The sequence below is a fragment of the Panicum hallii genome, chromosome 4, assembly GCF_002211085.1.
Source record: "Panicum hallii strain FIL2 chromosome 4, PHallii_v3.1, whole genome shotgun sequence".
Classification (NCBI taxonomy): Eukaryota; Viridiplantae; Streptophyta; class Magnoliopsida; order Poales; family Poaceae; genus Panicum; species Panicum hallii.
The window spans coordinates 47,408,346-47,421,563 of NC_038045.1; the positions used below are offsets into that span (position 1 = coordinate 47,408,346).

The 13,218-nt window shown below is 49.1% G+C and overlaps 1 protein-coding gene across 1 annotated transcript; it reads right to left on the reverse strand.

The window, feature by feature from the left end:
* Positions 1-8,805: 8,805 nt before the first annotated feature.
* On the reverse strand, positions 8,806-13,014 carry LOC112889921 (uncharacterized protein At1g66480-like). Its single transcript, XM_025956725.1, has 2 exons — positions 12,056-13,014; positions 8,806-9,371 (listed from the first exon to the last, which is right to left on the reverse strand). The coding sequence occupies exons 1-2, from the start codon at positions 12,833-12,835 to the stop codon at positions 9,327-9,329; spliced, it is 825 nt and encodes a 274-aa protein (XP_025812510.1). The 5' UTR covers positions 12,836-13,014; the 3' UTR covers positions 8,806-9,326.
* Positions 13,015-13,218: the final 204 nt, after the last annotated feature.

Genomic DNA, 13,218 nt, shown 5'->3' on the forward strand with positions numbered 1-13,218 from the left:
CAAATCGTACTTAGGGTTGATGAAGGATGTGCTCTTAAACAATAGGTTCATCAGGGGAGCTTAGCACCGCAGCAGAGGTCTTATTGGTTGCAGTGCACCTGCCGAGGTCTTTTTAATCCATTGGGGCCTTTCAGGAGGTTGGGAAGCAAAATCATGAGAGAAAAAACTAGGAATAATTGGAAGGAATATAGATGCTAGCTAGGCTGAAAAGGATAGGATTGTAGAACGTAAGGAAATATAGAAATTTGAGCTGCAGAAGAGAATTTTCTGTGACCAATGTGTTCTTTCTTTCTTTCTTTCTTTCTTTTCTTCTTTTTTTTTTGCAACAACCATTTGTTGGTACTGAAGATAGAGTATAACACATCCATCCATTCTTAAAAGTTGGCTCTGGTAAGTTATATATAAAAAGCCTTTTCATGTCAGGTTGGAGGCTTAACTAAAGGATAATAGGATATGCAATGGCAGAGGTTACATTCTTGCATCATTGGCAATATTTGGCTCCACATAAGACCTTACTGGCTATGGTTTGTCTTGTAAGAGTTCGTGTCTCTAATTAATATTGCCTCTTGCCTGCATGTATTATATTGTAGATGACACGTCAAGATACAGAAGCTGGGATAATAAATTTTATTCCATCATCTAAAAAACTATAAAACCACAGATTCCACATGCAGAATAATATTTCGCAGAACTACACTTCCAAGCAAGCAATAATTCCATTATTTCTCCTTTTGCGAGGCTGACGGGTAGGCCCGCCGCCCGCCCATTGGTCGGACCTGAATAAAGCTCCGGAAAATGCAGTTTAATTAGAGGACGCGGCGTGGAAAAGAGGTCCAGGGTCCCATCTCATCTCCATTCAGTGGTTGGGACCCATATGTTTTGTGGACACATGACAGTGTGTTTTAGGTCAGATGTTTGGGTCACTGGGTGAGGTGACCTTGGACAGATACGCGGCGGCAGCAAACTAAAGGTGACGGGTGGATGCGGACTGCACGTATCGGATCGAGCGCAGATCATTCTCTTCACATGAAAAGAACAGTCTAACCGCCTCGTGATGGCAGCGGCAGCCGGCAGGCACGCAGCAACCACGGTGTTTAGGGGGGGAAAAATGAGTTGCTGCATGCCGCCTAGGGTGCCTTTTAATTTGGACCAAAATTTTTAACTGGAGCAAGCATTTATTATGTTGCTTTTGATTTGCATACCATTGGCATCGTCTTGATTTGCGAGTCAACTCGTAGGATCAAAGATACCATACGTTATTCTATATTATTTGAAGTTTATATTTATACGGATATGTGAAACACTCTGCACAAATGTGCTGTGACGTGCTGCTATAAATTAAATGTATACGAGCAAATACTACCTTTTTTTGTCCCCAGCTCAGCATGCTCTAAGCTACAAAGCGTGTTTTGGCCGGCATATGGTTCATCAACTTCAACAGTACACACTGATTGTCATAGAAAAAGGGGGCAGCAGGCAACAGCTAGGTTGGCCCATTTTCAATGCCAGAGACTGTTTCTTAATCGGAATTTTACGTTGAAAAATAAAGGCGCAGTTTACATTTCATACATTTTTTTACTTAAAACAATAGCAATCTGTAGCCGGTTTTCTTTTCTGCTCTTATTCGTTGCATTTGGATTCTGACCATCTAATAAAAACTAGAAAAGAGGTGAAGGAATCTCTATGCGCTCAAAGGAGAACCTATGGGCCTTTGCATACCGCTGTTGGTATAGCCCTTATGAAATTCATAGTCAATTGGTGCATTGTGGGAATTTGGCGAAAGAGTATGTGTCTAACTTGGGCAGCTGTTTAGTTATTCGGGTCACACACTAGGAAATTGAACTCATGTGGAAAAATAACTATATATAAAGCAAAGGCAATCTTGTCATCCCCCCTTCTTGTCGAACCGGGCGACAGACAAAACAGCCTTGTAAATTAACCAGTAACACTACTGTATAGAGATTAGATAACATTGGTTTCTTTTGTCCAAACCCATCACTATCCAGTGACTCAGTGGGAGCTGAGAACGATTTGTCAATGATTTATGTTATGTTACTGTTGTTCCGGGGGGAAAAGCGCTACTTTCTTCAGCAATTCATTCTTACATATCAGTCCAGTCAAGAAAGTTTCATTCTTACATGTCCCTAGTGTAGTCTCAAAAAAGATGGAAAAAAACTAAAGTGCTCCAACTCCCGCTGTTCCATCGCACATAATTAAGAAAACGACTAGCAGCACGATCCGTCCAAAGACGCCTAAGATAAGAGCCAGCAAGCAGCTGGGGGTGAAACATGAGACGAACGCCATAGGCAGTAGAGTACAGGATGATGTCGGAGATTTTGCTACGCGAATTGATCTGACAGGGGAAGTTGCTGCAGCCGCAAGCAGGGATCTGCGCGCGAGGTGCGTGTCGCTGGATGATTTGCTGTTGACTCGAGAGGCAGAAGACACGATATTATCCTTGCGCAAAGTCCTGTCCCGGTCACAGCTCTCCACTCGCGAACGGAAGGCAGAAAGTGACCACACGCTCTGCCGGAGAGGTTGGTTTCATGCCGTCATATTTGATTTGAGAGCATGCGCTTGTGGGTTTAATTTCCCCTTCGTCAACACTTTTACTAGCCGTGCTTTGATTTGGAAAAAATAAAATCAAACTCTGTAAGGTTAAATTTGGCCGAAGAATCGTCGGTACGCAGGTTCGAAAGTTTTACCGGTAATTTTACATTGTGAGGTACTTTCGGCACGGCGGCCCCTTTAGTACCGGCCGATGGATTATAACAGTTGTCGGACATATACTAGAGGAATTAAAATGTCAAGACATACTTTATTTTGAATTAGCCTTCGTCACATCGAAAATAGGCCCTACAACAATAATGGATTGAGGAGGTACCGTCTGTAATAATTCTTAATGAGCATAACCCAAAAACTTAGTCTAAAGTACATGGATGATGGATAGATACTACGTAACAAGGCCATGCCATCCATATGCGTCTTGAAGTACCGTGGCATGAATGCCAGCTGAAACAGATTAGCTATCCACTCCACCGTGCGTGTTCCTCGTGCCTGTCATCGTGCACATGCATGTGATACTATTACGTACTACATGTCCATTAACAAATGGCGCGTCTTGGATCGAAATGATAATGTAAACAAGTTTTTTTCTTTTGGAGACGATGACTCCGCTCTAGTTTAAGGCCCTGATGAACCCCGGCCATCAGGCCATGCGCAGGGTTGATGACTTGATGGTACACAAGCTCACAAACGATCGAGTCATCTGCTGCATCCGCCCGATCGAACTCGCACGTACGTACGAGCGAGACGCATACTACTCGTACGCGATCGGTCGCGCAACCAAGGGCCGATCATGATCATGAAGCTCGCGTTCCTGGTTTGATTAATTATCTTATCCGCGTCGCATTATGCTTATGCTAGCTACCATCGTCGTCTCAGCAAATAATGCAGGCGGCGAGCCATTCCGACCTGGATTATACTTTTCACATTTCCCGTTTCGCGACGTGAGCTCCGGGCCCCACGTACGTGTGTCTCTGGCTCCCTGCCCCTTGATCGGACGGCATGGGATTCCTACTCGCCTTCCTGGGGCCGATTCCACACAAAAATAAGTGATCGGTGATGCTACTGAATTTTTGTGCTCTCGCTTCATCGATATATATCTGCGCATATCGTCTTCAACCTCAGCTCCAGCGGAGTACTAGCCTTTTTTTGGTCTTCAAGCATCCTATAATTTTACGCTCCTTTATCTGCAAGCAGTTTGGTGCCCCGGCCATCCTGGCATGAAATCAAAACGACCTATAATTTGAAACGGAGAAAGTAGTTAGTAATTATACGTTTGCCTTGACATTCTAGCTTAGAAAACCGAAAGAGAGTTGGAGCGAGTCCAGCTAATAGGCTGAACTTTACAAGAATGGCATCTTTTTACACTATTAGCTAGTACACGTACTAGCTAGTGCGTATACATCGTTTACTTTCACGCGTTCAAGATATCGCGGGTGCATATAGCATGAGTGACGACGGCTACTACCGTACCCTACCCACATGACGGCACTGCACTGCGCAAGACACACCTGCTACCGAGGTCATCAGCACCAAATGAGCCGCCGACACGAGCTCCGGAGCGCATCACTGCCACCAAAACTGCCTCCTGTAGTCATAACCACTCGCCGCAAATCGCACAAGTGGTGGTGTGCTTGCTGCACGTCGATCGCACACTTGCACTAGTACTGCTGCTCTGCATCATCCTGTGCATCTTGTTCGCAGCTGCAAGGAAAGTCAACAGCTAATCACCCTGCGACACATCATTAGTTGCTTGCGATACGGTTTGAAATTAATTAACCGCACTGGAAGCAAGGCCTGTCATCCGGCTGGTTCTCAAAAAGTCCACCTCAAGGCTAGACTGTAAGGTGTGGAGGCATCATCGCTGTTTCAAACTGAACTCTTGTCGCTGATGGTAATGTGACCAGGCAGGCAGGCACGAAGCGAGAGACCCGTACCAGACGCCAAGGCCTTTTTGCAATCCCATTGTATTCCTAGCCAAATAGCGCAGTCACCTCTGCTACTAGCTTGTATTCTGCTAGAGCCCCCCCTCAAAAATTTCCGCTAGATTCCTGGCGGCGGCGAGCGCACAAGAAAAAGAAAAAAGATTCCTAGCGGCGGAGATGAGCAACCAGCCAGTGGCCGTGGCCGATCGGTCGCGTGCAGCCGCGCATGGCATGGGCACCGGGCACGGGGCGCACGGCGCTGTGGTCGGCGGTTAGGCACGCGTCGGGTCGGGTCGTCGCCTCCGTCCGACGCGGATGCGTGCCGCCGAGCCCGTCCCTGTCCCGGCCCGCCTTTCGGCGGGGCGCCAGGTCACCTGCAGCGTTCGGATCAGAGACGTGCACGCCCGCGAGGGCCTGTCTCCTGATGCGCGACGCGGGTGGCGGCGCTTCGGATACCCGAGGGAAGAAACGCCATGCCAAACCCAACCCTCTCCTGCGAAAACCATCCTTGCCTTTCGATCGTCGCCACTTGGTCGGCATTTTCTTAGTGGCACTTGCAGTTGTTTTCTAGCATCTCAGTACGTTTCAGGTTTCGGATCCTTGTGATTTGCAATCATTGAGGTCAGGAGATGACCAGGAAGTCGACCAGAATAATGGGGGTGCATTTCTTTGCCACACCTGGGTGCCGGTTTTCCACAAAAAAAATGTTTGTGGGCATGAATGACCCGATTGAACGAAGGAAATTTTGAGAATTTATTTTATGAGCTGGCACGGTTTTTATTTTTGTAAATATATGCCAAATTGAGTATACTTTCGAATATGTGCTAGTTTTCTACCATTTTATATGTGATTCAAATAGCATACTGATTAGGATATTGACATGGTCTATATGGTGGTAATTTCTATGAAAATATGATATTTTAAGTATGATGATCAAATAGTATTAAAATTATTCATGGTGAATCTATTTATATTTATCTTATATTGATAGTGTATACATTTTTTTATCAAATAGATAAGAGTACGCTTTTTTTACTGCTACGACAATCTTGAACTAATATTTCAAAAAGGCTGATAGGCGGAGAGGGCTCTCCCGATAACGATCGGCGAGAGCCCCCATCTCCATCCCTGCCCCTAACCCTGGTTATCCGTTCGTTGTGGGAAAAAAAAAGAAAAAGAAAAACCGCGTCGTTTTCCTCGTTGCCTCCCCGTCGTCTTCCTCGTCCTCGCCCGCCGGCGCTCCAACCTGCCCCGCCTTCCACCAACCTCCCCCTCGCCGGCGTCGGGCCCCTCTCCTCTCCTCCGTCCAAATCTAACGGGAGCGCCCCCACCCTACCGCCAGCCCCCGCCTCGCCGGCGTCACCGACGCCAGCGAGGACAGCCCTCTCCTCCCCCTCCCCTCCCCCTCCTCCACCCGCTCACCTCCGCCCCCCACCCCCGCCCGCGCCGCGATTCTTTGCCTCGCCGGTGTCGCTGCGTCGTCTTTCCCTTCCTCCTCTCTCTCCTTCTCCTCCTTCCTCCCTCGTCTTCATCTCCAGCGAGCGTCCCCGCCCCAACACCGCCCACCGGTTATCTTTCGTTGCCCCGGCCGGCAGCGCCCTTGCCACCTTGCCCTCGCCACTCACCCACCGCCTCCACTGCCGGACCGGCTGCCAACTCGAAGCTCCCTGTAGGTCCGGCAGCACAGGTAGCCCCAACCCTAAATCCCGAATCCCGAACCTCAAATCCCAACGCTGGAGTTCAGACCATAGTTACTTTCTTTGTTGATAGTTTTACTTCTCCCTGTCTTCACTCTCCGTAACGAGAGGGCTCTCGCGTTAGGCTAAAACGAGAGCCCTTTCGTTTTAGATTTTTTATATTTCAAAATTCAAATACCCACCAAAAGCTTGTCATCATGATTCATGAGTAAACCAAAAGCTTGTGCTTCATTACCTACCGCAAGCTAAGGTTGATGCGAAGTGGTGGCCTCATGTTCCAGTACTGTGGGCATTACTCATGATGACAGACGGTGAACTACCATTGTCGGCCAGCTCTTATGTGGGATACTACTCAGCTCTAGTATTTAGTCCCACCCATGATTTGAGGTCCTCTCTGTCCTCGTTTCCCCGGCCCCTACACTATCCGTCCTTTTGGTTAAACTATAATTAAAAAATATACAGATGATACAATGCACGTCTTAATGTATGATTATTGAAACATTTTGCACATAAAAAGTAGAAGAAAGGTAAATAGTTTTGAATAATTCAAGAAATTGTCAATTGTAGATATTTATGGTGACTTTGCAAATTTTAATATCTGTCAGTTTAATCCAGCCAGCCAGCATTAGCTGGATGAATCCGAACAAAGCCTACGTATAGATGAATATTTTGCAAGGTGCTACGTGAAGACTTTTGTAGACATTTGATGCTGCGTGAAGACATTGCAAGGTAGAAGCACGAATGAAGAAGAAGATTGAAACTTAGTCTTCTAACTTTCTTTCTTTATTTTATAGCTTTCTTTCTTATTTTTTGAAATTCCTAATTTAAGATTTAGAGTTTAAGCACTCTTGTAACGTTTGGCCGTAGATATTCGTTTGTGAATGTTCAAGGCTGGGATTAGAAAAAGATGAATGTTTTGCATCCAAGTTGTGCTTTGAAAAACACTACACGGGCTATTTGGCTAGTTCTACGAACTCGCATTGAAGCTTGACACAGGGATTCCACAAAATTGACGTGCAAGGATGCTGCTCAATGCTCATAAAGAGGCCTAGGTTCTTCATGGAGATAGCATGCGAAAATCTTCGGTTAGCACGGCCGCGAGCCTTGACTAGCTTTTCTTTCCATCGGCCCAGCCAATCAGGCACCAACCACTGTTCCACTCTACCACTCGCCCTGTCTGTCCCTGATGCGAAAGGTGCTTCCTTTCCTTTCCGTCGCCCCTGATGAGATAGATGATTGTGCGGTTCAGTGGTCAACTTGCTGAGCGTGCGCGCCCATCAGCCCACGCCTAACCTCCGACGCCGCCGGCCGGTTCCCCGTCGTCGGTCCTACATGTAAAGTGAGCCGTCGCGCGTCACCGGCGGCCGGCCAATCGGACGGCCGCCTCGCCTCGGGTCGTCGCGGAGGCTGAGGCTGTACCTGTACACGGGCCGAGTTCCACGAAGATTCCTCCGCCAGCAGGTCGGGGTGCGGCTGGCTGGCTGGTCCCCGGGCCGGGATGGACGGCGGCATTGACGAAGCCAAGCGCCGGCGCCTCGTGAGGGAATGGATAGAGCTTTATGACCATGGCTGGAAAACCGACCGGGCGCGCGTGTTCGATCACCTTTTATCCCCCACCTGCTTTGGAGAAGCGTGTGCGTGCGAGCTTACCCGATCCGCGCTATCGTGACGGGTCGTTGGATTTATGGACGGAGAAACTTCATGAAATTGCCGAGCAAATTGCTGCTCCGCAGTGGCTTTCGCCGTCGGTGCTGGGTGGCCGGCTGCCCGGCCGCCGCGGGGGAACCCAGCAGGTCGGGGAGATCTCGCGCGGCGCGGCCCTCCCGTTTTCCCGTGGCGGCCGCGCGGACGGGGAGACCGGAGAATGTGGAAGCCCACCACTCGCGCGGCGGCGGCGGGGCCGGCGCAACTGAGCAAGGCCGGCGAGTTCTGCGGCCCACGAGCTGGATTTGGCGATAGGGCCGAGGCGGTGCCACTGGACTGGACCTGGACGATGCACTCATCGTTTGGGCCACTTCACTGCACCGCCTATTCAAAGGCAGAAAATGCGCCAATAATTGGAGTTGCACTATTGTTTTTCTGATCTTCAAAATAAGATCAATCTTAATTATACTTGATTTATTTTTTCTATAATTTTTTGTGAACCGGAACATTTTCATTGTGAAAGTAAAACAATTGTTCTAACTTCACAAGAAAATTATTCTACCTTTATAAGAAAAATATTCTAGCTTTAAAATCATCCAAGCATATTCAAACGTATCCAAACGCAAATCAAGTGATCTTGTTTTGAAAATTTTGTCATAGCAAATACAATAATGCAATTGGATTTTGATTTGCATATACAGTTTGAAAAATACAATTTTTTAGCTTTTTATATTCTTTTTAGTTCTTCTTGGACCACACGTGCCCATTCTGGGATGCGCTAGTCACACAACAGCCCCCAAATGCCAAAAAGAGAAAACCACACACTGGGGCTTCCACAGTTCCACTTCCAAACGCACGGTAAGAGCAGCACAGAGAATCACTATCAGTTCATCCATTGGATATGCAGCGTTTTTCACACTCTCCATTCACCCGTTATCCAGCATCTTTATCTTAGTTACAGATTGCAGATGATATTGAGCCACGAAAAACACTCGCAATTATTCCTTATTCCTCTTTTGACGGAATATTTACAGAAATAGAATCATGATCGGGATGGTGACACGCGATGCTGTTCGTTGGCTACATAGGTATTTATAACTGCCATCTCCACAAAAGCATGTGTTCATATACATGTAGAACTATACTTGTACTCTAAGCTTCTTCAGCTACTACCTAAATCTAGAGAGCCGAGACGACGACAAAGAGAGCCTTACAGATGCAGCACATACATACACCACACAACAAGAGGAACAAGGAAGATGACAGACACCCCAGTCCATGTCGCCGGAAGCGAGGCAGCTAGGAAGCCGCCGCCGCCGTGGACCGGCGGCCGCCGATCATCTCCAGCCCGCAACCGAGGAAAACGACCGTGGGATCGAGCGCGGATCTGTCTACATCTCCTGGCTCTCTGACCTCGTCTCGCCATCACATCATGCTCGCCATGTCGCAAGCAACCGCACGGAGCTCCCGCTTCGTCCGGGAAGACGAAGTCAGATCACGCGATGATCTCGTCCGGCAGCGCCACGAACCGCGTCCGCTTCTGAAACACCACACAGAGATAGGGAAAAGAAAACCCCGTCAGCAAAAGCGACGAACAGAATGGATTTCAAAACCGCTTGCTAATCCGCACACGTATTAACGGATAACGATGTGCTCAAAAATTATGCTGGGAAAACAAGCAAAGTAAAACGCACGGCAGAAGCTAGACGCACACCAATAATGGCGGCTTCAAAATAAAATGGGCCGAGGAATGAATGTCTCGGATCATCGGAGCTAGACGTCCCTTTATCTTGACATGGAAAAAAGACGAGGAAAGATGTGTGTGTGTATGTAAAAGGATCGCAGATGGCGATAAGGTTAATTGCGATGAGCTCACGAGACAGTGTCGTGCGACAGGTCGGCCGTGCTGGTTACCGACAAGCTAGGTTAATTGCATGAGTTCTTATCAGTTTGACTTTTTTAGCTGCCAAGAACAAATCAGGTTGCTGTGGTGAATGGACGCGAACGCTGCATCAGCGACGGCGACTGGCAAGATCGGCAGGGGATGAACTGACGGGTGTGGGACGAGCAACTTGTAGTATTGTGATCCGTGAATCGGTTTGGTCTCTAATTGGGGGCGGTGACTCTCGCGGCGTGTTTTGTGCTGCCACCACAGGAGAATTCCTGATTTTCTTTTTCCCAATTCAAAGAGGAATTTATGAGTATTTTTCGGTGATTGCGTGACACACATTGACTGCCTACCGTTCTGACTTTTCCACTTCGACATGATTTGATCAGTACATGTTTAGATGGCTCTATACACTATACTTGCTGCGGCGATGAGACGGAAAGGACATCCCAAACTTGAACTGATATAGCCAGTTCCCTTCTTGATTACGAGTTTCACTATGTGAAATGCAAAATTTAAATCGAAAAAAACGTAGAGGGAGATGACTGCAGAAAAGGAGAAAAGCTATTGAGAACCTTAAGAAAGAGTTTCAGCTAGACCCAGGATGATACTTGTCTTTTGAAATATCTGCTGACCACATGGATCGATAACCTAAAGAACCTATTTTGAAATTTCAGCAGCAAGACCAAATCTTGTTCAGCTGCAGATTGAAGTAAAAGTCTACGTCTACGAATACGACCCCGAAACTGCAGAGAGAAACTAAAGCAGAGAATTCAGCTACCGATGCATAACTCAAGTACGAGAGTGACAAGCAACTGTATTTGCCTAGTCACTGGACCAGTCAAAATCTTGAAAAATTCCTCGCACTATACCCGTCCCCAACCGCCGCCGCACCAACAACCAACAAGGCGGCGCCGGACCTGACGGCAAATGAATCCTGGCGTGCCAAGAATGGCATCAACCTGTCTGTGTGTGTGTCTCTCTCTCTTCAGACATTGCTCGAGTGCTCGGCGGCGCCGGCCTCCCTCGCCTTCTTTTTACCTTCACGCGACGTCCGCAACATCCATGGTGGCGCCGGCCTCGCCTTTTTCACTTTTTTTCCGTGAGGTTTCCCCGGGAAGCTTTTGTCAGTGTGGTGATCACCACCTCTCCCCCTCGTGGGATACGCTTTGATGCATACAGCTTGTGTATTGCCCAGAACGCCATGAAAAAGGGTTGGAAAGCTAGCCCATCAACAATGACCCCTTTTCTGAATCCTAGTAATTGGCTAGTGTTATCTACTGGCACAAGAAGTTGGGTTTGTGTTTGTTTGATTAATCCTTTTTTTCGAAAAGGGAAATTTTATTAACGTTTCAACCTTTGATTGATCTGGATAAGGATTACCTAGCTAACCTGACTATTTTAAACTCTGAAACCAAACCCGGCAAAAGGCTATGTGAACGCATTTGGATTTGAGCATAAAAGGGAGTTAAAATGGTGTTCGATCGACCCCTTTTGGGTTTCTTGCGGGAAATCGTTAGCCTTTTCTTTTGTGTAAGCATGATCTGGAACCCTTGCCATCCAGTAGTAGAAAAGGGCAGTGACATGGAATGGACCCCTATAGCTTAATAGTGGTTCTTAGGTTAGCCTAGCGTATTGGACACACTCCTGAAAACATTCAGCTCCAGATCGGTGCCCGGGAGGACACGTAAGGGATCCGAGTGGTTTCAGACAAAGTTGTCACTGCTCCCAGATCTCACTCGCTTTCATCTCAGTTATCCGGGTTATTTTTTGAGTTGGAGAATTTACACGCGATGTACAGGACAGACACAAACAGTATCATTTGACTGCTACCGGGTAATCCAAAAATAGCTCTCGACTACTGCAGATGCTCTGTTTTCATGAATTCGCGCTTCATGCATATCCGCTATAATGTTGTTCTCTAGTTCCCTAAAATTTTAATGTAACTTCACCTATTGATCTCTTTTTGTATTTTATTTTATTATACAGAATGGGATTGTGAAAGTATTCTACCATTTTGGTGCTGCTGTGCTTACCAAGTTGTATATACTCCCAAGAGATTGCTGGTCAAAAGCAGCAGAACTCTACCACGTGCTTCTCACAAGGATGGTGTGTGAGAAAAATTCAGTTGGTTTAGTTTCAGTTTTGTGCAGATAATCAATCAAGATATTTGCAAAAGGTGATGCTCAGGGGATTTTCTTCTTCTTCTTCTTCTTTTTTGTGTGTGCGTGCAACCTTCAAACAGCAGCTAGGACGCATGGCGAGAAGCTTGAAAGCTAGGAATCGTTCTGAGATAACTAATCCGGGTCCCGGGAGAGATGGATGCCGTGCATTACCTCTTTCCGGCTGGCCTTGACGTCCGGCGACGCGTACTCCGGCGTGCGGGGCAGCGCGGGCCACCTCTCGGGCGTCCTCGGCGCCGTCCCAGCGCCCGACGGCATCATGAACCCGGTCCCCCAGTCGGGCGTCGCCGCGAACCTCGGGCTCCGCTCCGGCGTCTGCGCGAACGCGCCGGCGCCGACGCCCCAATCCGGCGTGGGCACGAACCGCGGGCTCCGCTCGGGCGTCCGCAGTATCCCCCTCTCCGGCGTGGCCGCGCCGCTGCCGGCGTTGGCCGCGCACAGCTGCATGATCCTGGCGGCGGCCTCGGCGCCGTCCCGGCTCTCGGCCATGAGCTTCTCGACCTGGGCCTTGGGCAGGCGCATCCGGAGCCGGACGGGCCCGCCCTCGGAGGCCGTGGAGAGCGGCGACGCCGGCGCCGTGGCGGCCGAGGCCGGGAGGGAGAGGTCGGAGGTGGACCGGCGCGTGAGCATGAGCGACTCGAGCCGCTCCCGCGCGCCGACGTGGAGCGCGCCGGACCACGCCCGGCGCGGCGGGGCGGCAGGCCGGGGCAGCGCGACGAGGAAGTAGAGCCGGCCCGGGCGGAGCTGCGCGTCGTGCGCGAGCGGGCGGGCGCGGACGCCCAGCAGCTTCACCTCCTCGGACTCGAGGAGCTGGAACCCCGGGTGGTCGCGCAGCACCGCGCCCGCGAACGCCGGAGGCTTCACGCGGAACGCCGTGCCGTCCAGCTGCATGACCTTGGCGCCCTTCCGCCGGCCGCCGATGCTGTTGCCCATTGCCCCGCGCGGCTTCTTCTCCCTCTGCTTCCTCCCCTTTGCTCGGGATTGGTGGGTGGCGCGGCTGTGTTTCTCTTGGGTTTGGCCTCCGCCTCCTCTCTCGCGGCGGTCGCGCTGGGTTTGGCTCGCTTTGTTGTATGTGGTGTTTGAGCGTAGCCGCGTAGGGCGTGTGAAGGAATTTAAAAGGGGGAGGGCTAAAGGCAAAGGGAGGTAGGGGGGCTTTGGAGTCAAAGGTGATGGTGGTATTCGGCTCAAGGACAAGAAAGGATGTATTTTGCAAGTTAATCCTTTTGTAAGGTAGTTGATTTTGTTTTATTTGCGAGAGGGCGAGGAAATATTTATCAGGTCACAACTTCTATTAGATCACATAGACCGAAGGAGGA

Coding starts and splice junctions, on each gene's coding strand:
- LOC112889921 (XM_025956725.1), bottom strand. CDS start 12,835: ATGGGCAACAGCATCGGCGGCCGGCGGAAGGGCGCCAAGGTCATGCAG. Junction 9,372..12,055: donor TCAAGGCCAGCCGGAAAGAG/GTAATGCACGGC, acceptor GTGGTGTTTCAG/AAGCGGACGCGGTTCGTGGC.